The sequence below is a fragment of the Carcharodon carcharias genome, chromosome 2 (genome assembly GCF_017639515.1).
Source record: "Carcharodon carcharias isolate sCarCar2 chromosome 2, sCarCar2.pri, whole genome shotgun sequence".
In the NCBI taxonomy this organism is placed as follows: Eukaryota; Metazoa; Chordata; class Chondrichthyes; order Lamniformes; family Lamnidae; genus Carcharodon; species Carcharodon carcharias.
This window is the reverse complement of record NC_054468.1, coordinates 76809714-76837300: the sequence shown is the minus strand read 5'-3', so window position 1 is coordinate 76837300 and position 27587 is coordinate 76809714. Positions and strand designations below refer to the sequence as shown.

Genomic DNA, 27587 nt, shown 5'->3' with positions numbered 1-27587 from the left:
AAATGAAAATTCTTCTCTGAGAATTCATTAAATTACCTAATGCATGAGGAGATGTTGTTATAAGAGTAGAGGATATGCAAAATTACTGAATGTACATTTTGCTGAATTCTTGAAAATTGTTCAGTTATTCCACTAGTGAATTTTTTCTGTTGCCAGCTTCCAACCAAAATAAATATTACCAGGATAATCAGTTTATTTCAAAATGCATATACCCATTTTTCCCCTGTATGGATAAGTTTTGCCTTTTAAATCCCTCTGTCTTACTGATCTATCTGTAACTTCTCCTTGCCCTATTTTCTTCTGTGTCCTGTTGGGGTGTAGCCGCACTTATGACGTGCCTTGGTAAATTTTGTATGCTATTGAGACTACTGCATAAGGGTGAGATTATTTTAAATAGTGATTTTCTTTTAAATGTTGAGTGAGTATTTCAGTATCCAGACTTGCTAGTTATACAGTGGGAAGAACAAAGCAACTTTTCATTATTGTACAAATGTAGATTGCGTGTTACTCATAGTATAATCTTTGTTTTCTTTCTTTTGGTAGGATTTTACAGTGTTTGGAGGAAGTTTGTCAGGAGCTCATGCTCAGAAGATCTGTAAGGTAAAGGAATAAATGAATGGAAGCGACACTCAATTTGAGGGCAGGTCATTCAATAATGCCTGAGTGGGCCCTTGTTGGTGGAGATGTTTAGGGCTGACTTCAACTTCAGAGAAGACATACAGGATGGTTATCTTTTAAACTGATATATTAGACATGTCAAAATAAAATATTTTAATTCTTTTATAGGTTTACTAGGATAGTGACAGCAAAATAATGTAGATGCTGGAAATCTGAAATAAAAATAGAAATGCTGGAAATACTCAGCAGATCTGGCAGCATTTGTGGAAAGCAAAACAGTTAACATTTCAGACCAATTACCTTCAGAAGTGATGAAAGGTCATTGAACAGAAAAGTTAACAATGTTTCTCTCTCCACAGAAGTCGGAACTTAGTCTCCTTAAATTAAGGGTGGTGTATCACACATGATCTTTTGGGCCACATTCTTTAGTTGCCCTATTTACAGTTCCTTCCTCTTCCCAATCACCATTTACTAAGATAGCCCACACCCACTTGCTTAATATATTTGCTGCACGTTTCTGTGGTTTGTTTTTAAAAGGCTTAATGTAGTTAAGTTGTCCCATACAGTATGACGGAACCACTGACATTATTTGTCTAACTTAATAAATATATTGCCCTAGTATAACCACTGAATACAAGAGGATGGGAATATTTTTGGCTACCAATTTTAAATGCATCGATTTAATAAATGTTACTTGTGTGTCTTTCTAGATTATGGACCAGGCTTTGTTGGTGGGAGCTCCTGTCATAGGACTGAATGACTCCGGAGGAGCACGTATTCAGGAAGGTGTAGAGTCCTTAGCTGGTTATGCCGACATTTTCTTGGTAAGACTGAAAGGATTTTTCACACTACTAAAGTACTTTTAGGGGTTTTTAAATTTGGTTTTAGATTATATTTCGAGTGGGGGGGGGGAAAGAAAACAGTAACTTGTATTTATATTTTTATTCCGCCTTCAAAAGTACACTTTGAACAATATTAAGTGTACAATCGAAGGCATATGCATGCAGGTTCTGCTTACCTGCTGTTCTGACAGATTCGTCAATTGTAAAGACAAAAATTATTGTCATATTATCTTCTATTTAGAACTAATTACCTATTTTCACCCATTCTCTGAGCTCAGATTTTTAAAATATTTATTCCCAGGATTTGAGTGTCACTGGCAAGACTGTTCTTTTTACCCACCTTAGTTTCCCTTGAGAAGGTCGTGGTGGACATTTTTAAATGTTGTTGCTCATTTCTTCAAGCTCCTTCTAGGGATATTTAGGTGATGTACTTGCAGGTTTCTGCTAGTGCTGCTCTGCAACCACTCACTCGAGTGGTCTGGGTAACCTTTCATTTTTGTTCCTCTGAATTAACACCAAATCAACCCTGAATGGTCTAGGCTAAAACTTACGAAATACAGGAGGAAAGTTTTTTGTCCTTTTTTAAATTTATTATTCAGTCGTGGGATGTTGGTGTAGCTGACAAGGCCAACATTTTTTATTCATTACAACAACTGAGTGGCTTGCTAGGTCATTTCAGAGTGCAGTTAAAAGACAACCACATTGCAGAGGGTGTGGAGTCACAAATAACAAACAGACCAAACTGGGTATGGGCGATAGATCATTTTCCTAAAGGACATCAGTGAACTGGTTGGATGCAACAATCTGGTAGTTTCATGATCACCACAGCCAGTACCAGCTTTGTATTCGAGATTTGTTTAATTAACTGAATTTAAATTCCTAACTACTGTAGTGGGATTTGAACTTGTTCTCCAGGTTATTAGCTCTTTTCTTTATTCATTCACAGGAGGTGGGCTTTGCTGGCTGGGCCAGCATTTAATGTCGATCCCTAATTGCCCTTGAGAAGGTTGTGGTGAGCTGCCTTCTTGAACCGCTGCAGTCCATGTGGTGTAGGTACACCCACAGTGCTGTTAGGAAGGGAGTTTCAGGATTTTGACCCAGCAATAGTGGAGGAGCGGCGATATTTTTCCAAGTCAGGATGGTGTGATTTGGAAGGGAACTTCCAGGTGATGGTGTCCCACCTAGCTGCTGTCCTTGTCCTTCTAGATGGTAGTGGTCGTGGGTTTGGAAGGTGCTGTCTAAGGACCCTTGGTGAATTCCTGCAGTGCAACTTGTAGATGGTACACACTGCTGCTACTGCGTGTCAGTGGTGGAGGGATTGAATGTTTGTGGATGTGGTGCCAGTCAAGTGGGCTGTTTTGTTCTGGATGGTGTCAAGCTACTTGAGTGATGTGGGAGCTGTACTCATCCAGGCAAGTGGGGGGAGTTCCATCACACTCCTGACTTGTGCCTTGTAGATGGTGGACAGGCTTTGGGGATTCAGAAGGTGAGTTACTTGTCACAGGATTTCTAGCCCCTGATCTGCTCTTGTAGCCACAATATTTATATGGCTAGTCCAGTTCAGTTTCTGGTCAATGGTAACGCCCAGGATGTTGATAGTGGGGGTTTCAGTGATGGTAATGCCATTGAACATCAAGGGGCGATGGTTAGATTCTCTCTTGTTGGAGATGGTCATTGCCTGACACTTATGTGGCACAAATGTTAGTTGTCACTTGTCAGTCCAAGCCTGGAGATCATCCAGGTCTGTTGCATTTGGACATGGACTGCTTCAGTATCTGAGGAGTCATGAATGCTGTTGAACATTGTGCAATTAACAGCGAACATTCCTACTTCTGACGTTATCTCTAGATTACCAGTCCAGTAATATAATCACTATATTACCACACTCATACTGTGAATCGCGATGTGGAAATACTACCACTTTTAAAATATGACAAATGCAAAAATATCAGAACCTTTTTGCAAATAGTGTAATGATGTATACTCTGCTACCAGAATAAAGTTATTTTGAGGCATGAAATTTAGCACATACTAGCGGATGTCCCATGGCATTGTTTGTCCTAGTCAGATGATACATGGTTCAATAAGGACAGACATGTTACATAATGTACTATAGAACGTATTCTGCTAGTAATGTGGTTGTGTTGTTTCGGCTACAAAATACATTTGTTAAATAAACAGAGCTTCAGGTGATTTTAGAATTTAATTATTTGGTTGGGAAATTTTGCAAATTGAATGCAGAGCCTTGGGTGATTCAGTCTAATAGGTCAAGGAACTTTGCAAACTCTAACAAAAGCTGCAGCGATTCAAGGAGGCAGCTCACCACCACCTTCTCAAGGGCAACAAGGGATGGGCAATGAATGCTGACTTTGTCAGCGATACCCACATCCATTCATGAATGGGAAAAAAACATTGAAACGTGTTGGTCACTTAAAGGCTCCATTTGAGAAGTGCAATGTGTTTCAGGATTGTCTTCCTTAAACATCATGTGATGCCTACGTGTGTTGACATAGCACTTTCAAAAATGAATAAATGCTAATAAATAATTTCCCTTTCCAAAAAAAGCAAAATTTCTAAGAGTGGGTTGGTGCAGTCTGCCTGTGGAGGCTATTGTCAGTGCTGCTGTATGGTTCGCTTTTGCAGGAAGGAATTTTCTTTGTAACTGTTCTCTTTCCATCTGCCAAGTGACAGCCTGGCAAACCAACCATTTAGAATAATGTTTTGACCACGTTTTTGTTTTGATGAGCTTTGACCTACATCAAAACATCTTTGGTGTTGTCATGTGAATGTGCTTTTTGAAGGTATGATTTCTGTTTTCTTCACTGGCTGGATTTTAAACTGGAACCCTGTATAGACAATTATGTTTTCTTGAAAGAAATAGCCCAAATAAGCTGAGCTGATACAAAGCACAATTTCATATTCCACAAAGGTGGAATGAAGACAGACAATCAACCCCCAAGGGAGCACGAAAGACCCCATCTCCTGACAATTCACACCACATTGAGACTCTGCAAACCTTTCTGAGATGAGACATCAACATTCAGTTACCCGTTCTGAAACAATAACTGCAGCATACATGAACTAATCAAGCCCCTCTGGAATATACAACCAGCAAGGTATTTCAAGGGAATCCCTGTCAAGCAGGAGAGAAGGAGTGAAAAGGACAATGGTGTACTGAAACAGGCTATTTGTGCCTTCTCTCTCTTTCACTCTCTGGAAGTACTGCACTAGTTTGTAAATGACCACCCTGAGAAGAAAATGGCTGCAAACCAAGATCTTTTAAAATGTAGAAATCTGCTCCAGGAGAACAGCTAAGTTAAACAGCCACAACTTTTAAATCACTGCATTGAGATCAATCAAGGAACAGCTAACCGTATACTTTATTTTTTTCTTTCATGGACTGTAAAATCCTTATAAGCCTATCCTCTTAATCTGCCATCTGTACCTGTTTGTGCATGGGCCCACATGAATGTGTGTGACTGCATGAATGGTGTAGCGTTTTTTTTTAAGCTTGGGAATAGTTTCAATAAACTTAGCTCTTTCTTTGTTTAACCTAAGAAAACCTGTCTGAGTAATTCTGTACAATCTTGACACGCAAATAGCGGGACACTTGCAGAATTGGAAAAGTACGTCCTCTCAAGAAAACAAACCCTGTTACCATCAAAGGAGGAGTGGGAGAATAGGAGAGTCATTTCATCCCTGCTCACCTCATCATAGCTGTGTCTATGAAATGAATATACTTTTTGGTTTTGTTATGCAATTTATATATTAAAAAAGTCACTTCAAAACTTGCAACCATTTTTAAATATATAAAAATTACAGAAATTCTGATTAGCTAACTTTCATGTCCTGGTGATGCACTCAATTTATGGATAGATAAAACTGATTTTATCAACTACCATAATGAAATAATCTTTCCAGAGTGTTAGACTGTTGCATGGATTGTGCTTAATTTATCTTCCTGCAGGATAGATGACTTGGCTTATTTTTGGACAGCTTTGCCAACACAATAGTAAAGGAGATGTTTTTAATATGTTACAGAGAAACGTACTGACCTCGGGAGTCATTCCTCAGATATCCCTTATTATGGGCCCTTGTGCTGGTGGTGCTGTCTACTCGCCTGCTTTAACAGACTTTACATTTATGGTGAAGGTAATGTACGTTAGTTCGTGATTCAACAAAAAAAATCCCTTTGCTGTTTTTTGTGCCTTTAGTAGCTAGGACATCATATCAAATGTTTCTAGATGCAATATTTTTTCTTGGAATACCAAGATGATTACATAAAGTCATTTTGGGGTTTGTGAAACAAATTTGTTTTCTGTGCCATTTTATGCACAACATAGTGGTACTGGCATAGCAGCTTAGCATTCTGACAGGAAATTGTGTTATCTGGGGTAGTCACTGATTTTATTTTCCTGTAAACTGTTCTGGCTCCTTTGTGAATATTAGAATGTGCTAAGCGGTTCAAAAGAAGGATCATTGAATAAATGTGCTTTAGAGCAAGTAATTATCTGAAGATTTGTAAGTTTTTCTTTTGAAATGAAGTAGCCCACAATTTCATGGGCAGAATTTTCCCCCCATTGGGGAAGCTTAAGAGCGGGCGCGTGGATGTCCAGCGTGACATCTACCAGGAAGCGCTATGCGCTCCCTGTGCAGGCAGGGTTTTGGGGGGGGGGGGGCGGTGGTATTCCTTGAGTCAAGAGAGCGCTCTTTCGGGCATGTGCCTGAAAGAGCCCATTCATCTCCCTGAGGCTAAGTGCTGCCTCGGAGATCAGCTGTACAATAAAAAATTGGAAAAATAGAAAAAAGAAATTTCCCTGACATGTCCCCTCATGTGACACTGTCACATGAGTTGGGACACATCCATCACTTTCAAATACACTTTAATTACATTTTTAAAAACCTACATGAAACCTCACCCCACCCGTGGATGAGGTTTCATGCTTTTTCTATTGCCTGCCAGGGCTCCTGGCCTGCCCACCAACATTAAGGCTGGATGGGCAGGTCCGTTAGTTAGTTTAATGATTCTGGGAGCTGATCCTGCTGAACCCCCGCCTACCTGAAAATTTAAATGGGGCGGGGTGACATCGGGAGTTCGGCCTGACGTCATCCCGTGTCATTTAACGCATCGGTGAGCAGACCCCGCCCCCCCCCGCTCACTGACTGGGAAATCCTGGCCCGTTCCCTTTTGAAAGGCAACCATGGTTTTGCTAGGGTGTCTAAGTTGTTTGAATTGGTGGATGCTAATGTAGGAGCAGGAGAGAAAAGAATTAATGAAAAGTCAAAAAGAGCCAATTTGAAGAAAATTTCAGCATTTCGGTTGACTTCTCCATTTTTCCTGCCCTTGCCGCCCCCCCCCCACCGCCCAAAAACTCCTGCTTTCAGATGGGTGAACGACTTATTTTAAACAGTATTGTTTGTATTTGTTAAAACTCAAAACTCATTTGCCAATCTTTGATACCTGAGAAAATACAAATAATTTATTTGTACCAACTTTTCACAAGGTTGGGTCTGTGCAGGGTATGTTGGTGAAGGAGCTGAATTAAATCAGCAAGCACAACCTTAGACACCATCCACATTAACACATGAAGAATAGTTACTATGGGGCTAGGTGACAAGCTGCTGATGCCCATGCTGCTGTACCCCAGCAAGAATCACTGTCTTCAGTTGAAAAGGGATGAAAATTGGAAAAGTGGGAAATTAAGGGTCATAGATAAAATTGCCTCAGCTCCAACCTCAACTCTTATGAAATAAGAGCATCAAATGCTAATATAAATAAATCACTTGCATTTTCCCAGCCTGAGATTTATAAATAGCTTTTTAATGATTTTGACAGTACCAATAGACCAAGAAATTTAAAAAAGGAAAAAGAACATGAAAGCAAACTAGCAAGCTTCTATTGGTATGTAAAAAGGAGATTGGTGAAAGCAAGCGTTGTTCCCATAGAGACAGCGTTTGGCAAAATTATAATGGTGAATATGGAATATCAGAGAAATGAAACAAATACTTCTACCGTGAAGACAGATACACAGAAAACATTCCAGAAATATTGGGGACCCAGGAGTATTGAGATGGAAGGACTTAGAGAAATTAGTATTGGTAAGGATTTAATACTGGAGAAATTAATGGGACTAAATGCCAACAAATACTTTAATCCCAACAGTCTGCATTGTAAGGTTTTAAAGGAGATGACTACAGAAATGGTCAATACACTGGTTTTGATCTTCCAAAATTCTCTAGATGGACCCTGCGCATTGGCAGGTAGCAAATGTAACCCTTCCAAAAAAGGGAGAAGAAAAAATGGGAAACATCAATAGTAGGGAAAATGCTAGAATTCATTGTTAGCGATGTGATTACGGATTTATGAAAATAAAATCTAGCTTGTTAAATCTATTGGAGTTTTTTGAGGTTGTAACTAGCTGGTTAGATGAGCGGGAACCAATGAATATAGTGTATTTGGATTTTCAAAAGGCCTTCAATAAGAGTTATTACACAAAATTAGGTCTCATGGGATTGGAGATGATACAAGACCACGGATTGAGAATTGAAAACAGTGAATAGGAATGAACTGGTTATTTTCGGGTTTAAGGGCTGTAATTAGTTGGGTTATATAGGATTACTACTTGGAAGTCAGTTATATCAATGACTAAGATGAGGAACTGAGTGTAACCAATCCACGTTTGCTGATAGCACAAAGCTAGGAGGAAAAATAGCTGTGAGGAGGATACAAAGGGATATAGATGGCTTAAGTGAGTGTGCAAGAACGTGGCAGGTTAAAAATACTGTGAAGAATTGTGAATTTATCCACTTTGGAAGGAAAAAGAGAAGCAGAATAATGTGTAAAAGGTGGGAAACTTGGAAATGTTGTTATTGGGAGGGACCTCCATATCCTTGTACACAAATCATAGAAAATTAACATCCACATACAGCAAGCAATTATGGAAGTGAGTGCTATGTTCTTTATTTAAAAAAAATTGAGTACAAGAATAAAGAAGCATCAGTGCCATTATATAGAAACTGTGTGAGACCAGGAATACTACAGTTTTGGTCTCCTCAGCTAAGGAAGGGTATACTTGCCTTGGAGGGAATGCAAAAAAGCATTCACTAGACTGATTCCTGGGGTGAGGGGACTCTCTATGAGAAGAAGTTGAGTAGCCTAGCCCTGTATTTCCTAGGTGAGGTGAGAGTGACTGACCTTGACAACGATGCAGCAGGTGGCCAAGTGTGGCATTAAGGAACTGTAGCAAAACTGGAGTCAGTGGAAATCAGGGGGAAAACTCTCCACTTGTTGGAGTCATACCTAGCACAAAGGAAGATGGTTGTGGTTGTTGGAGGTCAATCCTTTCAGTTCCAGGACATCACTGCAGAGTTCCTCAGGGCAGTGTCCTAGGCCCAACCATCTTCAGCTGCTTTACCAATGACCTTCCTTCCATCATAAGGTGAGAAGCGGGGATGTTCACTGATGATTGCATAATGTTCAGCACCATTCATGACTCCTCAGATACTGAAACAGTCCATGTCCAAATGCAGCAAGACCTTGACAATATCCAGGCTTGGGCTGACAAGTGGCAATTAATATTCATGCCACACAAGTGGGAGAATCTAACCATCACCTCATGACATACAGTGGCATTACCATCACTAAATCCCCCACTGTCAACATTTTGGGGGTTACCATTGACTGGAAACTGAACTGGACTAGCCATATAAATACTGTGACGACAAGAGCAGGTCAGAGGCTAGGAATCCTGCAGAGAGTGACTCCCTAAAGCCTGTCCACCATCTACAAGGCACAAGTCAGGAGTGTGATGGAATACTGCCCACATGCCTGGATGAGTGCAGCTCCAAAAGCACTCAAGAAGCTTGACACCATCCAGGATAATGCTGCCCGCTTGATTGGCACCCCACCCACAAACGTTCACTCCCTCCACCAGCGACAAACAGTAGCAGCAATGTTTACCATCTACAAGATGCACTGCAGGAATTCACCAAGCCTCCTTAGACCGTACCTACCAAACCCACGACCGCTACCATCTAGAAGGATAAGAGTAGCAGACACATGGGAACACTACCACATGGAAGTTCCCCTCCAAGACACTCACCATCCTGACTTGGAAATATATCCCAGTTCCTTCACTGCCACTGGATCAAAATCCTGGATGGCCCTTCCTAACAGCACTGTGTGTGAACCTACACCACATGGACTGCAGCAGTTCAAGAAGGCAGCTCACCACAACTTTCTCAAGGGCAATTAAGGATGGCCTAGCCAGCGACACCCACATCCTGAAAATGAATTTTAAAAAGTGTAGAAGAATGAGAAGTGATCTCATTAAAACAAAAAATCTTTAGTAGATGCTGGGAGACTGTTTTCCCTGGCTCGGGAGTCAAAATTAAGGATTCCAGTCTCAGAATAAGGCGTCAACCATTTAGGCCTGAGATGAGAATTGCTTTCACTTAAAGGGTGTGTATATTTGGGATTCTCTATCCCAGAGTTCTGTGGATGTTCAGTTTATTCAAGATAAAGATTGATAGACTCTTGGATATGAAGGGAATCAAGTGCAATCAAATAATACAAGAAGATGGTTTTGAGGTAGAAGATCAGCCATGATCTTAGTGAATGATGGAGCAAGATCAAAGTTCCAAATGGCCGACACCTTCTATTTCTGGGTGTTGGAATATGGGTTAGCATGGATGGAAGCTCTTTCATACTAGTCATTGGCCCTGTATCTTTTCGAGCATTGCAATTCGTCAACATTGGTTACTTATGCATAACAAATGTGCTGTGTTAGTCACAAACAGAAACAAAAAATGCTGACTCTTCAGAGTCATACAGACTCGAAACGTTAACTCTGTCTTTCTCTTCACAGATGCTGTCAGACCTGCTGAGTTTTTCCAGCATTCTTTGTTCTTGTTTCAGATTTCCAGCATCTGCAGTATTTTGCCTTTATGTTCTGTTAGTCCTTGGATTCTTGAGATTCTGTAGAGCGTAGAAGGAAAGCAAGTGTCTGATTTCGTTTGCAAAACATTCTTGCGTAATGTACTGGTTTTACTACTTTTGCATAATCTAATTACTGCGCAAAATAGCAGGAATTTAATTTAAATGACAGGTCAGGTCGAGAGATTTAGGAACCAGCAGTGCTTTGTGAAAATGCAGGGTAAATTGCAATCTGCATTTGAGCATTAGCTTAACATTTGATTGCAAAAGCAGTATCTGGGATTATTCCTGGTTCCACTGACGTGCATTATTGAAGTTCTTCTCCAGCTCTTTATTTTTACACTCCAGACTTGCGATGCTGACTTGCTCATAAATGTTAACATGGGACCACTGCAATGACTGTCTGTGGTGCAAGTTTTTACTTTACAATTTTGAGTCCATTGTCCAGGATTGCTCTGTGATGCTGAACCAGAAGTACATTTTTTTTTAAACAAAGTAAGATGTGTGATAATACAGTATGAGTGGAAGATGCTGTTATTCCCTAGCCTCTATTTTAAAGACACTTAGTATATTTATACAGCATTTTCTTTTTATCAAGAGTTGACAATAATTAGATTAGTATTTTAGTTTTGTTTCATGTTGCAGGATACCTCTTACTTGTTCATCACTGGCCCTGATGTGGTGAAATCTGTTACAAATGAGGATGTGACTCAGGAAGATCTCGGTGGTGCTAAAACACACACTGCAGTCTCAGGTTAGATTGCATTCATTTATAGAGGAAATCTTTTTACTAGGCATATACTTTAAAGTGTCAACCTGACATTGGGTGATCTGTATTTTGGGCCTGAAAAAAACAGAATTTTTGGTTGCCATTTACTTTACTCGGGTATTGGGGTTATCTCATTCTCTTAAATTCAAATCTTATTTCAGTTGGATATAGATTCTGGTTTTAATTTTATATAATATAAATTTGTTCAGTGGATAATGAGCTGTGATTTGTGTGACTCAATACCATACGACAGTGTTTCCTAAATTTTTCCCTGGTATGACCCCAATTAATGCCTCAGACTTCCATGACACCAGAGTGAAAATTTGGTAAGGTGTACGAGAGCTGTTGAGCAGGGAGAAAGGCTTCAGTTACTTTGGGGTGGGGGAGAGAGAAGGCTTCAGTTAATGAGGGTTTCTCCAAAAAAACACCTACCTTTTCAGAAATCTTCCTTTTGCAGCAGCAATTTGGCCTCAGAGTAGTCCATAAGCCCATGCCCACCAATAGAAAAAAATCATGAGAATTTAAAGGGGCCTCTCAGCTGTCAGAAATCAGTCTAAGCACCAGGGCATTGTTGCCTCTGAGCTTGCGACTCCAAAATCTCGTATTGCAATCTCACTGGGGGTTGCAACCCACAGTTTGGGAAGCTATGTCATACCACTGTATCAGTGACAGATTAGAAATGACAGTCAGGGTATGGCAGAGATACAGAACAAGCAGGTCACATTGGTCTCCGGAGATGATGGTGGCAATGAAACAATCACCCTTAGTCACTGAATTTCAGGGAGGTAGAAAAGGGGAAACTCAGCTGCTGATTGCAACATGTAATAGGTTTTTAGACAGGGATTCTCCTATTCTCAGAGACCTTGCACTTTGAGATAATATAACCTGCACTTTGAGATAATATAACCTGGCACTCATGAGGAGGTTATGGAGATTCACAAGAATGTCAGGTTTCTATCCTTTGTTGTCTTATTAGCATGGTGCTGTAAGCTAGTAATCTTTTCTACACTAAAAGCACAGTTTTCACGTGATTAGCTGTTATTGTCTTTTGAAACTTAGGGTGAGGATCCACAGGAGCGTGCCAGCATTTGTACAGATTCCTGATCTGAGTTTTGAGATCGCATGCCCAATGACTGCGTCTGTTACTCATTATTGATTTACAAACATGTCTGTTAGACCTATATCATACAGTCATAATGCCTAATGCAACTCAATTCAGTCATTTCTGACCTACCAGGAGCTGTATAACCTCTAGAGAAAGGGAAAAAACCAAAATGAAAAATTTCTGAGGGAAAAAATCTGGATAATTCCTCTCTCTCAAGCGATCAAAATTCTTTGAAACTCCATTGACCCTGACTCATAACTGCCTGTTCCTTGATATCAGCTCCACTCCAGCCAGAAATATGTGTAGCTCTCTTGAACATATACAATGCATGAGCAGACAACCTGTTCCAAAGGTCTACAGTACTATTCTCTGGGAAAATGTTTGATTAACATCCAACCTATTGCTGCCCTTGTCTAACTTGGAAACAACCTATCCAGTTGAAATAATTTTTCCACACTGATGCAGCCTAATTCGTCCATTGTTTCATGAACCTCTTTCAGATCACCCAAGTCTTAGGTCTAAAATATAGAGTACCAGCTCTTTAAGCCTATCTGGGTAGCTAAGATGGTTTAAACTGGGAATCTTGTGGCCCTCTTCTATGCCATTTTCAAAGCCTCTGAGCCCCCTACCTCGTGGGGGCACCAAGACTGGACACTATTCTAAATAAGGCCTAAGCAAGCTCTTGTACAAGAACAAAATGGCATGTTTATTTAGTGATGAATTGTTCTCTGAATGCAACCTTGTTTGACAGAGATTTAGCTTCTCAGCGGTGGTCAATAACTGTATAATTTTATATCAATTCGTATATATTTCACCACTTTCAATTCCGTTCCCTGTAGGATACATTATTTAGCATTAGACCTTTTCCAGAAACCAAATTAGCTGCCTCTATTTATGCCCTCTCTAAGTGGCCATATAGGTTATTTCTTATGATGTCTTTGAGCACCTTAGCTATTACTGAAGTCAAACTAATGACCTGTAGTTACCTGGTACTGCCTTATCACACTTATTCAAAATTGGAACTCTATATTGATATCCTCCCAGCCAGGGAACCAGTTCCTGATTCCACGAAGCTGTTAAAGGTATGGGCAAGGTACATAACACATCCATTTGTATTTTTCACCTAGGCTGGTAGTCGGATCTATTTAATGTTCCTTATTCTATCTAAGAAGGCATTCTCATCTATTTTCATATTAACAGTTGTACTGTTAACTGCTGTCAATTGAGTATCATTTTCATGAGTAAAGACTTGATGTGCAGTGCTTGTTCAGTATCTCTGTCATACTCTTGACAGTCCTTTCTAATCTGTGCTGGGTAATCTTTCAATGGACCAAAAGTCTTTGAAGGTATTGACTTCTAAGATAGAGAAAAAGGCTTTTCCCACTGCTACCAGAATTGTCCACCATTCTCTTTTGTTTCCTATCATTGCACATGGTGCATGTCCTTGTTTATTTGGGAATTATCGGTGATGAAAATATTATTGTTTAAGTCACATCTGTCTCTGTACATGATCCATCTGTTTACTAATCAAAATGCAATTTGGATTCAAGTTAGTCACATGTGGCTCATGTCTAATCTATCAAGCAGCACTATTCTAAAGAGAGGGAAGAAAAAACCTGGGCGAGAGGTGTATGATTTTATGTAAACTTTGTTTTCTTGGAAAGAAAACCTTTAATGTGAGATTGCACAAGGCATTAAAAATTGAAAATAGCTTTACTTTCAGAGTTCCTTACATTAAAATTGGTTTAATTATCGCCTCATAATCAATCACAAAGACACTGCAGAATGACGAGATTTTGATTATTTTGTTAATTTTAAATCAGTTGTCTGGATGTTTGAGCATAAAATGTTAAATTATTGTCATAAAGCTGAGGCACCCAGGGCTGAGTTCAGATCGGACCACTCGATTGATGTCTCTTATTCTGTTATTGCGTATGAAAACCTTCCTCTAAATAATACATATACCATAAAATTGATGAAACATTGTGGAGATGTTCCAGCACTTTTATTGCTTTTTCTGATGCTTCCTCACCTCACTTTAAGACAGTTTCCAATTGGACCCAGGACCATTCCTGTGGTTCTTTGGTATTTTTTTGGGATTAAGAAAACTTAATAATGATCATAAACACCTGCACTTGAGATTGCTACCAGCTAAGCCAGAAGGTGCACTAACCTGATGAATCATTCTTTTAAAAATCACATGTGCTGATCATAGCTCATTCTGTAATAGAGAAACAATATAGAATGGACATCCATGTGGCTCTCAATATTAACAGATGCTAGTTCCCAAAGAATCTTGATCAATGGGATTGATGTAGCATCAATTTTATTCTGGTTTGATGTCATTGATTAGGTTGGTCCTATTATTAATAGATAAAATGATCAGTTACAGATAAAGTGATGGCATTATTGCCTTTATGCTACAATGTCTTGATAGTGCAATAATAACCCTTATGAAGTATTACAAAGACAATGACATACAATTTTACTTACGTAGCAATGTAGCAATTGTCTTTTTAGTAATAGTAACTTTCTTTATTAAGATTTAAGCACCAGGTTTTTAGTAATATTAGTGTGTTTTTGCTGCAGGTGTTGCACACAAGGCTTTTGAAAATGATGTTGATGCCTTATTGAATTTGAGGGAGTTTTTTAATTTTATACCTCTGAATAATAAAGATCCTGCTCCCATCAGGGAATGTCAGGATCCATGGTAAGTAAAAGAATCAAGTTTCACACGACCCTACACTTCAGTATAACGTCATGGAAGATTTAGTACACAACATTGGTTTGTCAAACTGATTTCCCAGCATTTAATTACTGTGATCCCACACACAATCCTCTGATATCTTGAATATGAATTATGATTAATTTCCTGATGGAGAATATGTATGATTTGCATAAGTTAAATAGTTTTGCACCTAGATTACAGCTGCCACATTCCACATATAAACAACAATTGGCCTTAAGGTGGAGCTGTGACCCTTTAGCAGTGAAATAGTTCATTGCATTGTATAATGCTCATATCCTTATAAAATTGCATATTGTTCAATTCCTCTGTGAGCCATGGGAAAATATGCCACTATATAAATGTTCAGAGATGCACAAGATGATGCAAGGGAGCATCAATAGTGGTCTGGCAAATATGGTTTGAAATGCCAGATATGTCGCATTTTACCCAGGGTGTAAATTATGTGACTAACCAAAGAGAAAATAGATTTCTAGTAAGTTACGGAAAATAAAAATGCTGAGTTGGCTTGGCTGCTTCCAGAGATCACTAAATGCACAGCAATTCTGCCAGGACTTTAATATTCACTCACCAAGGAATGTCAGGTAAATGGTGTTGAAGTACAGATTAGCCATGATCTAATAGAATGGCAAAACAGGCCTGAAGGGCTGAGCGGTCTACTCCTGTTCTATGTAATTGTATGATTCGAGTAAAACTGGGAACTGAGGCTAGTTGTCTGATTCTGTCCCCTGACTTTTAGCCAGGGACACCTGAGACACATTTTAGCTGCCTTTCTACTGCGCTGGCTGGGATTACTAACTCTGCCCAGGGGGAATTTCTGGTCTGTATAGTTTACCTGCTGAGCCCTTGGACAAACCTGCCTCAATGGTTCTAATCATTCCACATCTGGCCAAGTGTTCTACATTTCTCATTTGACGATATGTCAATACATTTTGCTTTACTCATAGTCACCTTTCATATACTTTTAGTTTTGCCTCCTCATTGTGGTGTGTGTGCAAGCTTTTAATTCCTGAATGCTAAACAGTGCTGCAACTAAAAGAATTGAATTTTGAAGCAGTATGTTGCTGATGGTGTATGAAAAATGTTAATATTTTGAAAACTATTAAAGTTACTACACCTGTGCTTTTAGGAAGGCAGCTTGTTAAATGTAGCCTGTACTTAAGTTTTTAAGTTCCACTGTCAGCTACAAGTAAAATGTCTTAAGTGCTAGCTTTTATTTTTAATTCATTTCATTTTGATTATTTATAGCACATTAAGAAATTGATCTGTCTAGAACATGGAGGGTTTGCTGTTTACTCATATTAACATGTTGAAAGCCTTGTAATTGAGTTCACGGGTAGCTTTTTTTTTAGGAACTGACTGGCCCATGGTAAAAGGTTGCCCTCTAGTGGCTGCTGGGAAAAATATTTCTCTGGTGTCTGAAGGCATGGTGCTTTCCCACCAGTTACAAGGGAAAGGATGTCATCTAGTGGTCATTTGAGTTGTACACTTTCACCAGGTTGTGGCTGGAATTTTTGTAGAGACGACCCTTTTTAATTGTCTTTGAAACACAAAGAAATTTTTTTGTAACCTTGAATTTCTATGGATGCATACTGATTGTTCACAGGAAAGGAATAAATATCTTGGTGGAAATTTGCTATTGCTCACAGGTGGAACCTGCCTATGATTCCAGTGGTTGACCTGCAGCAATTTAAAGCTGGGAGCAGCGTTAATTGCTTGAAGGCAAGATTTCTGCCCTCTAATTCAGGAGGAAGCCCTGCCTTAGAGAGCTGCCAGCCTTTCAGATGACCAGCAGCTTTGTAGTCCAGGCAGTGCCAGCTATTAGCAGTGGCTATGGTTGGGAATACAGGCAGTCCCACCCTGCCAAGAAGCCCAGGTAAGTCAGGGATAGGGGTTCTTAGTGATGGGAGATAAGAGGGAGGGGGCCTGGATTCAAGAGACCAGGGTGTGGGTTAAATGGAGGGATAACTTTGGTTGTTGGGGGGTGGTGGAGCAGAGTGCCTCTGGTGGGCTCAGAGGATTAACAAAGGAAGTTCTCTTCCTCCCTCCACCCCACCCGCCCTGCCCCGCTGTACAGCTAAAGCTGCCAGGCTTCCTCCGTGTTGTGGGTCTACCCCTGCTACAGGTAAAATACTGATGCGGGCAAAATGTGGCCCAGAAGTGGCCAGTAATTGGCTTAAGGATTGGTGGATCGCCCAATGCCTGCCCACTCCTGTAAAATTTTAAACAGATTGGGTAGGATGCAGGATGGCCACCCACCGAACTTCGCATGCCGCCCCCGTTTCAAATCCACCGAATGGAGAATATGAAATTCATCCCACAGAGTAACAGTCACTTTGAAAAAAAATTTGCAAAGCCCATAACCTGCTTTATTCTTTTTTCCATTACTGCAAATGTTGTGGTACTAAAGTGCCAAGCAACTAAGATGGTGGCATTGTAATGAAGACAAAAGAGTTGCAGCTTCCCTTTGCCTTTCTAAGCGTTCTCTGCGGGCTCACCAAGGCATTTGGCAGTGCCACGTTGTGAACAGCAACCCAAATTCCCATTAAGCACTCTCTCATTGATATTCCTGTCCTGTGTGCCTGCTGAGGACTAACCTTGCCAATCTTCTTCCTGTCTAACTCACCTCTCCCACTGCTGACCCTGTGGCATCTGCCAGCAGATCAGCTCTCAGCATTCCTCTACGTATCTTCCTCCAGTGTGTCTGTTCACTTGTGAGCAAGGCCCTTATCATCTATGAACTTATTCTGGACGATTGCATCGACATCATGCCCTTAATGGAAACTTGGCCGAGGGGTAATGATACTTTTCCCACATTGATGACCGTGCCTTCAGTTGCTTGGTTCCCAAGCTCAGGGATACCCTCCCTGTATCTCTCCACTTGGCTTTCCTCCCTTAAGACTCACCTTAAAACCTAACTCTTTGGCCAATTTTTTAGTCATTTGACCGAATACCTCCTTATGTGGTTTGGTGTCACGCTTTGTTTTGTAATGCCCCTGTAAAGTGCCTTGCGTGGGATGTTTTATTATATTGAAGGTGCTATATAAATGTAACTTATTGTATTCTTTTAAATATGTTCTTGTGCAAATAACAAATATCACAGTTGCTCCCTCCATCACCGATGCACAGTGACATCAGTGCATACCATCTACAAGATATGAAAAGGTTAGACGAGTTGGGCTGTATTCATCGAGTTTAGAAGAATGAGTGGTGATCTTATTGAAACGTGTAGATCCTGAGTGGACTTAACAGGGTGGATGCTGAAAGGATGTTTCCCCTTGTGGGAGAAACTAGAACTAGGGACACAGTTTAAAAATAAGGTATCTCCCATTTAAGGTGGAGATGAGAATTTTTATTTTTCTGTGAGGGTAGTCTGCGGAATTCTCTTCCCCAGAGAGCAGCGAAAGCAGGGTCATTGAATATTTTTAAGGCTGAGTTAGATAGATTCTTGACTGACAAGGTTATAGGGGGTAGACAGGAAAGTAGGGGCCACAATTAGATCAGCCATGATCTTATCAAATGGGAGCAGGCTAGAGGAGTTGAATGGGCTATTCCTGCTCCTAATTCGTATGTTCAAATGTATTGTCAGCACTAACCATGATGTGGTCCAGAATCATTCTAAATTGTAATCCAAAAGCATTCATTCAGGGTGATACACAAACCACTGTTTGCTCATGCTGTGCTTCTCAGGTGGCAGTGCTTCCCTTGCTTTTTAATGAACTGAAGAGTGTCAAATTGGAACATTCTCTTTTAAAGTTAAGTCTAATAAGTTGATTAGGAAGGGAAGATCGAGTAACAAATTAAAACGGAATTAGCAAAAAATTCATTATCTTGGATCACTTTTTAAAGACCTGAATTTTCTTGTTAAAGATTGTTGTTGAAAGGAGAGGCCAGTTGTTTGCAATCTCTTGAATCTATAATTCAATGTAAATCACAATAGTGAATACTTAGAAATGCGTGAGTCAAATCAAGGACAGCCAACATGGAAATGTTAAAGGTAAGTTGTATTAGCAACTTTAATAGAATTTTCCAAAGCAGCAACCAATTTGATAAAGATTTTGGATGTTCAGAAGGAATTTAATAATGTATTTAATGTAGTTAAGTGCAAGGCAAAACAAGGCTGGGAATGGACGTGAAAGACCTAGGGTTGAAGTATTTAATTCTCTGAAATGGAAGTACATTTAGATGAAGCCTTAATATAAAACCCAAAATGATATTTTTTTTTTAAAAAGTACAAATGTAATGCCAAATTTGTACAAAACATTGGCTAGGCCACAGTAAGAGCACTGTGTGCAGTTTTGCCTGTCTCCTTCTCAAAAGGAAATTAATGCTATAGAGTGTACAAAGTAAATCCACCAGGATGGGAAACTAATTACAAAAAGAGACACTGGGACTATTTCCATTGAAGCAGTAAAGTTAATGAGGAAACTCTGTAGACTTTATAAAAAAAAAAGTTATGAACAAAATGGCCCCTGAGAGGTGAGAAGAGGAATTAGAAAAGAGCTATTTACAGGATTGTTGGAAAATGGAATGCGATTGCACAGGGAGTAATTGAATCAGTGACCAGTGTACCTTTTGAGGGAAAATTGCAAAAATATTTGAAACAGATGATACTGTTTGGATGGGGGTGGGGTGGCAAGGTTGGTGGGAGGCTAAGTGGGCAGTGTGATTAATTTTGGATTTTAGTAGCAAAGAGCTAGAACTGCCATGATGGTTGAATGGCCTCCCATGCTGTAATTCTTTGACTCTTAGACAAAATTGCTGTTGGCATGCTGTGCATTGAGGAAAACCCTTGTGCAATATTTTGTCCTTGTGAAGATCATGGTGGATAATTGGGAAGGTGAATCGTTGAAGCACGAGTAATTAATATTTCACTGTGTACATAGATGGTTGACAAATAGTAAGAAAGTAAAATTCTGTCCTTCTGCTGTTCATAAAGTGACCGGTTGGTGCCGAGCCTGGATACAGTGGTTCCTTTGGAATCTACAAAAGCATATGATATGTCAGAAATCGTCAGTGCGGTAAGATGTTTGATTTTAATTTCTCAGTATTCCCGGACATAAAATCTACACCTAAAAAACAGTATGCAGGGTTGTTTGGTGAAGGGATTATGTGTTGTCAGATAGTCTCCATACCAAGGGAGAGGAGTTCCATATTATTACCTTTTCTGCACATTAGCAAATTCTAACTTATTACAGAAAACTTTCAAATTTGGTATTATAGAGGATGCACTTTGTAGAACAGGTGCAGATTTGATCTATAACAGCTGTGGGCCGGTCGGCCCCTCAAGCCTGTTCTGCTATTCATGGATCATGGCTGACCTGTATCTTAACTCCATCTACCTGCCTTGGTTGCGTAAACCTTAATCACTTTTAGCCTAATGAAAATATGTCACACTCATTTCTGAAATTTTCAATGATCTAGCCTCAACAGATTTTTGAGGGACAGTTTTTCTACTACCCTTAATGTGAAGATGTGCTTCCTGACATCATTCCTGAACAGCCTAGCTTTGATTTTAAGATAATGCCCCTAGTTCTGGAGTCCCCCACCGGAGGAAATAGGTTAAATAGAGATAATCTTTCAAAGCAGCCCACTTGATCAGTACCACCTGATCAGTATCCCATCCACCACCGTAAACATTTGTTCCCTCTACCAATGGTGCACAATGGCAGCAATGTGTGTGTCATCTACAAGATGCACTGCAGTAATTCAAAGGTTCCTTTGACAGTACCTTCCAAACCCACTACCTCTACCACCTAGAAGATCAAGGGCAGCAAGTGCAGGGAACACCAGTACTTGCAAGTTCCCCTCCAAGTCATACATCATCCTGACTTAGAACTATATCGCTGTTCCTTCACTGTCACTGGGTCAAAATTCTAGAACTCCCTAATAGCACTGTAGGCACACCTATACCAGATGGATTGTAGCAGTTCAATAAAGTATCTCACCATCACCTTCTGAAAGGCATTAAGGATTGGGCAATAAATGCTGGCCTTGCTGCGATGCTCACATCCCAAGATCAAATTTTTAAATTCTTTAGTCATTTTAAGCACATCAATTTGATTAAACCTTTAATCTTCTATATTCAAGAAAATACAATCCTAGACTGAGCAACCTGTCCTCATAATTTAACCTCACGTGTAAATGCACAAAGCGCAGTAAATAATATTGGTGGGCTGCAGGCACAAGTTATCATATGGAGCTAAGATATAGTGACTCAAGCAAAGAGAGGAATGGACACTTAAATTCCTGGCAACAATGTATTCTGGCAATACAGGGAAAGGTTAAAAGAAGAGCTGGGGTGGGGCGGGAGTGGCTTTTGATCAAAAATACAGCGGTAGAAAGGTATTGTGTATTTGATGGTTCAAAGACTCGATTTGGTTATAATTAATGAACAATAGAGGAGCTGTTATGCTGCTAGGTGTATATTATCGGCCACCAGGTAATAGGAAGGAGATAGGGACAAATTGCAGACAAACTGCAGAAAATGCAATAACTTTATTATAGTGATAATGGGGACTTTGTTATTCCTAATATAGACTGAGAAAATAGCAGTGGAAAGGGCAAAGAGAGGGAGGAATCCCTGAAATTTGTACAGGAGAACCTTTTGATCAGTGTGTTTCCAGCCCAGTGAGAATGAAGGACAAGCGGAGCTCGAAGAGCATTTGGTCATTGCAACAGCCTAAATTTTGCTGTGAGTGGCGAAGGTATAGTTTTCTCCGTTTGACTAGTGTAGTTGTCCCGAGACGTTTTGTGGGCTTGTCAGTGGGCTTTCCAGCAATCTGCTGTCCGATCTGATGCAACACACTCTACAGGGCATCTGTGGTATTTGAGAAAAGAAGTAGCAAGGACACTTCAACCAATCAGATGGAATAATCTTCGCTGAGACACATTGCAAATCAGGAATTTAAAAAAAACATGAATTATAAATTACGTTTAAATCATTGTAGAGGAAGCAGAATAAAAATTGGCAAATACATATGGGATTAGAGGAAAGACTTAAGAGAAAAAGTTCAAAAAATGAAATCTGCAACATTGGTTTTCTACTGAGAGAATGAGACTCCACACTTAAATTTTTCAGGGCAAGGGAGAGGTTCTTAAGCAGCAATTATCACCTATTACATTGTTAAAAACTCAATTATTGCTGAATGCACTAGCCCTAACTTTTTCATCCATTATTAAGATGAGACTTGTGGGTAATTGCCCTGAGTTTATGCTGTTACAGTTATTTATGTGTAGATTCCATTGGCAAATACCTTTTTTAACTCTTTCATGGAATATGGATACCACTGGCAAACCCAGCATTTATTGCCCAACCCTAATTGCTCTTGAGAGGGTGGTGGTGGAGCTAACTTCTTGAACTGCTGCCTTTCATGTAGTGTAGGTGTACCCAGTGCTGTTAGGAAGGGTGTTTCAGGGTTTTGATTGGGTACCGTAAAGGAATGGTGATATGGTTCTAAGTTAGGATGCTGTGAGACCTGGATGGGAACTTGTAGGTGGTGGCATTGCCATCCATCTGCTGCCCTTGTCCTTCTGGAAGATTGACAGCACCTTCCATGCCAGCAACCTCTAAGGAGCATTAGTGAGTTGCTGCTGTGAATCCTATGGATAATATACATTGCTGCCACTGTATGTTGGTGGTGAAGGGAATGAATGTTTAATGTCAATAATGTGGGGTGCCGATCAAGCAGGTTGCTTTGTCCCGGATGGTGTCGAGCTTCTTGAGTATTGTCGGAGCTGCACTCTTCCAGACTGCAACAGTGCAGCCTGTGGAAGAGCAGAGTATCACTGACAGGAACTTCCAAGTTTCCCAGTTTAACTCTGCATGTGCAGACAGCAAAGGTTGTTGTCATTTTTACCCTGGAATATCAGTGAATTCTGATACCCTCACCGTTATAACAAATTCCGGGCAATATCACTAGATTTCGAGTAAGTGTGGATAAGGACCAGGAAAATTCAATATGAAAATACTTAAAGAGAGGAAGGCTAATTTCAATGAGTTCAAAAGGAATCTGCCCAGGTAGATTGGAATCAAAAATTGGTAAGTAGAACAGTAAATGAACAATGGGCAGTCTTCAAAGAGGAGATAGTTCAGGCACAGACTAGATGAGCAAAGGAAGGGCATCCAAAGATAGAGTTCCTTCGATGACTGAAGATATAAAGATTAAAATGAGATGGAAAAAGGAAGCTTATGATAAGTATGGAATTTGTAATTCACCAGAGAACCAAGCTAATAACAAAAAGTATAGGGGAAAATTGAAAAAAAGAAATGAAAGGGACAATGGGTGTAAGAATAGTTTAGCGAAATAAATTACAAACCTATAGATAGTAAAAGGATAATTAAAAGAATGGGGCCAAAAAGATCATCTTGTGAAGGCAGAGAATGCAGCTGAAGTACGAAGTACTTTGCACCTGTCTTCACTAGAGAAGAGGATTCTGCCAATGTCATGGTAAGTAGGGAAATTGAATTGGATAAAAATTGATAGAGGAAGTACTTAAAAGGTTGGCAGAGCTCAAGTATAAAAGTTGCTTAGGATGCATCTGAGGTTGTTCAATTGCAGGAGCACTGGTCATCATCTTCCAGTCCACCTTGGATATGGGAGTGGTGCCAGAAGTTTGAAGGATTGGGGAATCTACACCTCTGTTCAAAAAAGGGAGAGATAAACTTAACAACTACAGGCCAGTCAGCCTAAAATGGGGAAGCTTTTAGAGGCAATTATGTGGGAGAAAATTACTTGACACTTGGAAAAGTATAAGTGAACGCTATCACAGGTTTGTTAAAGGCAAATCATATTTAATTTTTTAATGACTTGATTAACTGTCATGCGATTGGCGACGTGCAAACTTCCAAAAATTTTGACAAAGTACCACATAATAGACTTGTTGACAAAATTGAAGCCAATTGGATTAAAGGAGCAGTTGCTGAGTGGAAATGAAATTGGCCAAGGGACAGAAAGCAGAGTAGTGGTGAATGGTTGTTTTTCAGACTGAAGGGAAGTGTGTGTGCACTTGTGTTACCTCAGGGTCAGTATTGGGACCTCTGCTCATTTTGATGTTTATTAAAGACCTGGGCATAATTTTAGGAAGTTTTCAGATAACATGAAATCCAGAAATGTAGTAAACCATGAGGAGGATAGTAACAGCTTTCAGGAAGACAGAATCACAGAACTGTTTTGGTGTAGAAGGAGACCATTCGGCCCATCATGTCTGCACCAGCTCTCTGAGCATTTTAACTTAGTGCCAATCTCCTGCCTTTTCCCTGTAACCCTGCACATTGTTTCTATTTAAATAATCATCCGATGCCCTCTTGAATGCCTCAATTGAACCTGCCTCTATCATATTCCAGGCAGTGCATTCCAAACCCTAACTACTCGCTGTGTGAAAAAAAATTTCTCACCTCACATACAGGCATATGCATACCAGTGAAAAAGGCAAACACGTGGCAGATGAAAGTTAGCAGAGAAATGTGAGGTGATTCATTTGGTAGGATGAATGAGAAGAGGCAGGATAAGCTAAATGGTGCAACGTTAAAGCAGGGGAAGGAATAGAGGACCTGGGTGTGGACGTACACAACAAGTCTTTGAATGTGGCAGGCCAAGTTGAGAAGGCTGTTAAAAAGACGTTGAATATAAAAGCAAGAAATCACATTAAATCTTGGTTAGGCCTAGCTGGAGTATTCTGTCCAATTCTGGGCACCATTGATTAGGAAGAAGTTGAGGCCTGAGACCGAATGTTGAAGAAATACTAGAATGGCATCAAGGATGAGGTATTCTACACTGAGACAGATTTTTGATCTACAAGGGAGGTAACGGTTAGGGGAAATTTGCTAGAGGTGCTCCAAATCATGAGATTTTGGTAGAGTAAATAAGGTGAAAATGTTTCCAGTGGCAAAAGGTCAGTAACCAGAGAGCATAGATTAAAGGTAATTGACAAAAGAATGAGACAGCATGAGATTTTTGAATTGTGCAGTGAGTTATGGTGACCTGGAATACACTGACAGTGGTGGAAGCAGATCAATAATAATTTTCAAGAAGGCATCGTATAAATACTTTGAAAAAAATTGCAGGGCTATAGGAAAAGAGCATAGGAATGGCACTAATTGGATAGCTCTTTCATAGAGCCAACATGATGGGCTGAATGGCCTCCTTCTGTGATGCATCATTGTGCGAACTCATTAAACCTACCTATCATTCTGGTCAATCTCCTGTGTCCTTTCCAAAGCCAATGTATCCTTCCTAAGGTATGATACCCAGAACTGCAAGCAGTACTCCAGATGCACTCTAACCGGAGCTCTGTGCAATTGTAATATAACTTCCGGCCCTCTTGAGATAAAGGTCAACATTACATAAGGTTTTGTACTTATTTCTTGTGTCTGTCCACTAGCTTTTACTGATTTTAGCACATATATCCCTAAATCTTTCAATTCATCCATTGTTCCTGCCTTCTTGCCATTTAGAAAATAAATATTTCTAAATCATTATTTTTCAGACAATGGTTAATTAGAAGTATATAATGTTTTCTTCACATTGGGTAGTCCTTTTAGAATTTTGGCTGAACATAGGACATTAATTTAAATGGTCTTGTAATCAGGCTCTATGGGTCAATGATTTCCAGGCTGCCACTCTTGTGGAATTATCCCTAGTGTGATTAGTGATCCCCATGTTGAGCCATTCTGTTCTGAACACATGGCCTTGTTTTAGGATTCAGTTGTAGTTTGAGGCTCTTTCCACAGCACCAACTATTCAACATTTATACAGCAAATTTCAAAAACCTAACGAACCTCTGGTTTAGATTGCAGATGAAAGGGAATTTTTTGAGCTCATGCCTAATTATGCAAAGAACATCATTATCGGATTTGCCAGGATGAATGGATACACAGTGGGAATTGTTGGTAATCAACCTAAAGTTGCTTCGGGTGAGTGTTTAATTTGTGTTCCAAAAAATCCCCTATCTTAGTCAGAGCAATGTTAAAGAGACTTGATGAGAGTTGTTCAACTTCCCCCTGTCCTCACCTCTGCCCCACCCCCGTAACACCCTCCATTGATTAAGTTCATTGCCATCTATGTTGTGATATGCTTCTTGCCCTTGTCTCTCTATATCATTTATGGCCGTGTTTTTTTTTATTGTTACTAATATATGAAGAATCCCATTTCATCTTAATCCAACCCCACCAAATTTGACCAAATCACAGCAATGGGAGTAATCTTAGAAAGAAAGCCATTTCAGTGACTCTTTCCACAGATGCATGAAAGTAACAAAATGATGGTGGCAAAATCAGCTGGTCCACCGAGCCTGTCCCATAAAGTCATGTTCCAACTAAGTATCATGAATCCAATATTCCCTACCCACCACCAGTCCTTTTATAATCGGAGTAGTTTGAAAAGAAACTAAACCATTCAGGAAAACTCTTCTCTGATCAAAATAATTTCCAAGAGACCGATGACCATGGGGCACATGACCCAACATCTCACCTAGCTTTTGTACACAGATATCTGTCACAGTCAGCAAATTATCTTGTTCCCTTTACATGATTGTTGTGAATCCAGATTTACGGCATGAACTTCCAACGGTTGTTGATCCTCTCTGCCAAGAAACCACCCCCATGTCTAACTTAGTTCTTTTCTTGTATGTGTGTTCCGTGATTCTCTTCAACTAATTCAAATAATCTATCCAAATGGAGACAGTCTATATGTCCCATCATTATTTTAAACATATCACAGTATCTTTGTAGTGCAGAAGGAGGCCATTCGACCCATCTCATCTGCACTGGCTCTCTGAAAGGGCATTCCACCTAGTACCATTCCCCTGCCTTATCCCCATAACCTTGCATATGCTCTCTTTTCATATAGCAGTCCAATTCCCTTTTGAATAGCTTGATCAAACCTGCCTCCACCACCCTTTCAGGAAGTTTGTTCCAGACTCCAACCACCCCCTGGATGAAATTTTTTTTTCCTCACATCACATTTACTCCTTTTGCCAATTATTTAGAATCTGTGCCCTCTAGTTCTTGATGTTCTCTTGAGTGGAACAGTTTCTCACTATTTACCCTGCCCATACCCCTCAGAATCTTGAATATCTCTACCAAGTCCCCCCTCAGCCTACTTTTCTCCAAGGAAAATAGTCCCAACTTCTCCAATCCACCCTCATAGCTATAGTTCTTCATCCCGGGAATCTTTCTTGCCAATCTCCTCTGTACACTTTCAATGCCTTCACACCCTTCCTCAAGTATGGCAGCCAGTACTGGACACAACACTCCAGATGAGGCCTGACTAGTGTCTTACATAAGTTCAACATGACCTCCTTACTCCTGTATTCAATGCCCCTAGTAATTAAGCCCAAGTTTCTGTATGCTTTATTAACTGCTCTCTCAACATGCCCTGCCATCTTCAATGACTTATGTACGTATACACCGAGGTCCCTCTGTTCTTGCACCTCCTTTAGAGGCTCTCCCTTTGTTTTATACTGTCTCACCATATTGTTCCTACCAAAACAAATCATCTCACACTTCGCTACATTGAACTTCATCTGCCACTTGTCTGCCCAATCCACCTATCTATGTCCTTTTGAACTTC

The 27587-nt window shown here is 40.0% G+C and overlaps 1 protein-coding gene and 1 long non-coding RNA gene across 7 annotated transcripts in view; one reads left to right on the top strand and one right to left on the bottom strand.

Moving 5' to 3' along the window:
• pccb (propionyl-CoA carboxylase subunit beta) overlaps window positions 1-27587 on the top strand; it is an 82439-nt gene that overhangs the window by 34851 nt on the left and 20001 nt on the right. For 4 of the 5 annotated variants that reach the window (XM_041179536.1, XM_041179528.1, XM_041179525.1 and 1 more), the window contains exons 4-10: window positions 544-600; window positions 1329-1442; window positions 5502-5612; window positions 11041-11149; window positions 14859-14979; window positions 19955-20036; window positions 25807-25930. In XM_041179536.1, the coding sequence (XP_041035470.1) occupies window positions 544-600; window positions 1329-1442; window positions 5502-5612; window positions 11041-11149; window positions 14859-14979; window positions 19955-20036; window positions 25807-25930 (718 nt within the window). The remainder of the gene's footprint in view (window positions 1-543; window positions 601-1328; window positions 1443-5501; window positions 5613-11040; window positions 11150-14858; window positions 14980-19954; window positions 20037-25806; window positions 25931-27587) is intronic. The other variant, XM_041179519.1, reaches the window with a different exon arrangement.
• The window catches only part of LOC121272763, a 52553-nt gene continuing 34648 nt past the window's right edge, over window positions 9683-27587 (bottom strand). The window contains exons 5-6 of one of the 2 annotated variants that reach the window (XR_005941911.1): window positions 14443-14490; window positions 9683-10437 (exon numbers count right to left, since the gene is read on the bottom strand). This is a non-coding gene — a long non-coding RNA (uncharacterized LOC121272763). The remainder of the gene's footprint in view (window positions 10438-14442; window positions 14491-27587) is intronic. The other variant, XR_005941910.1, reaches the window with a different exon arrangement.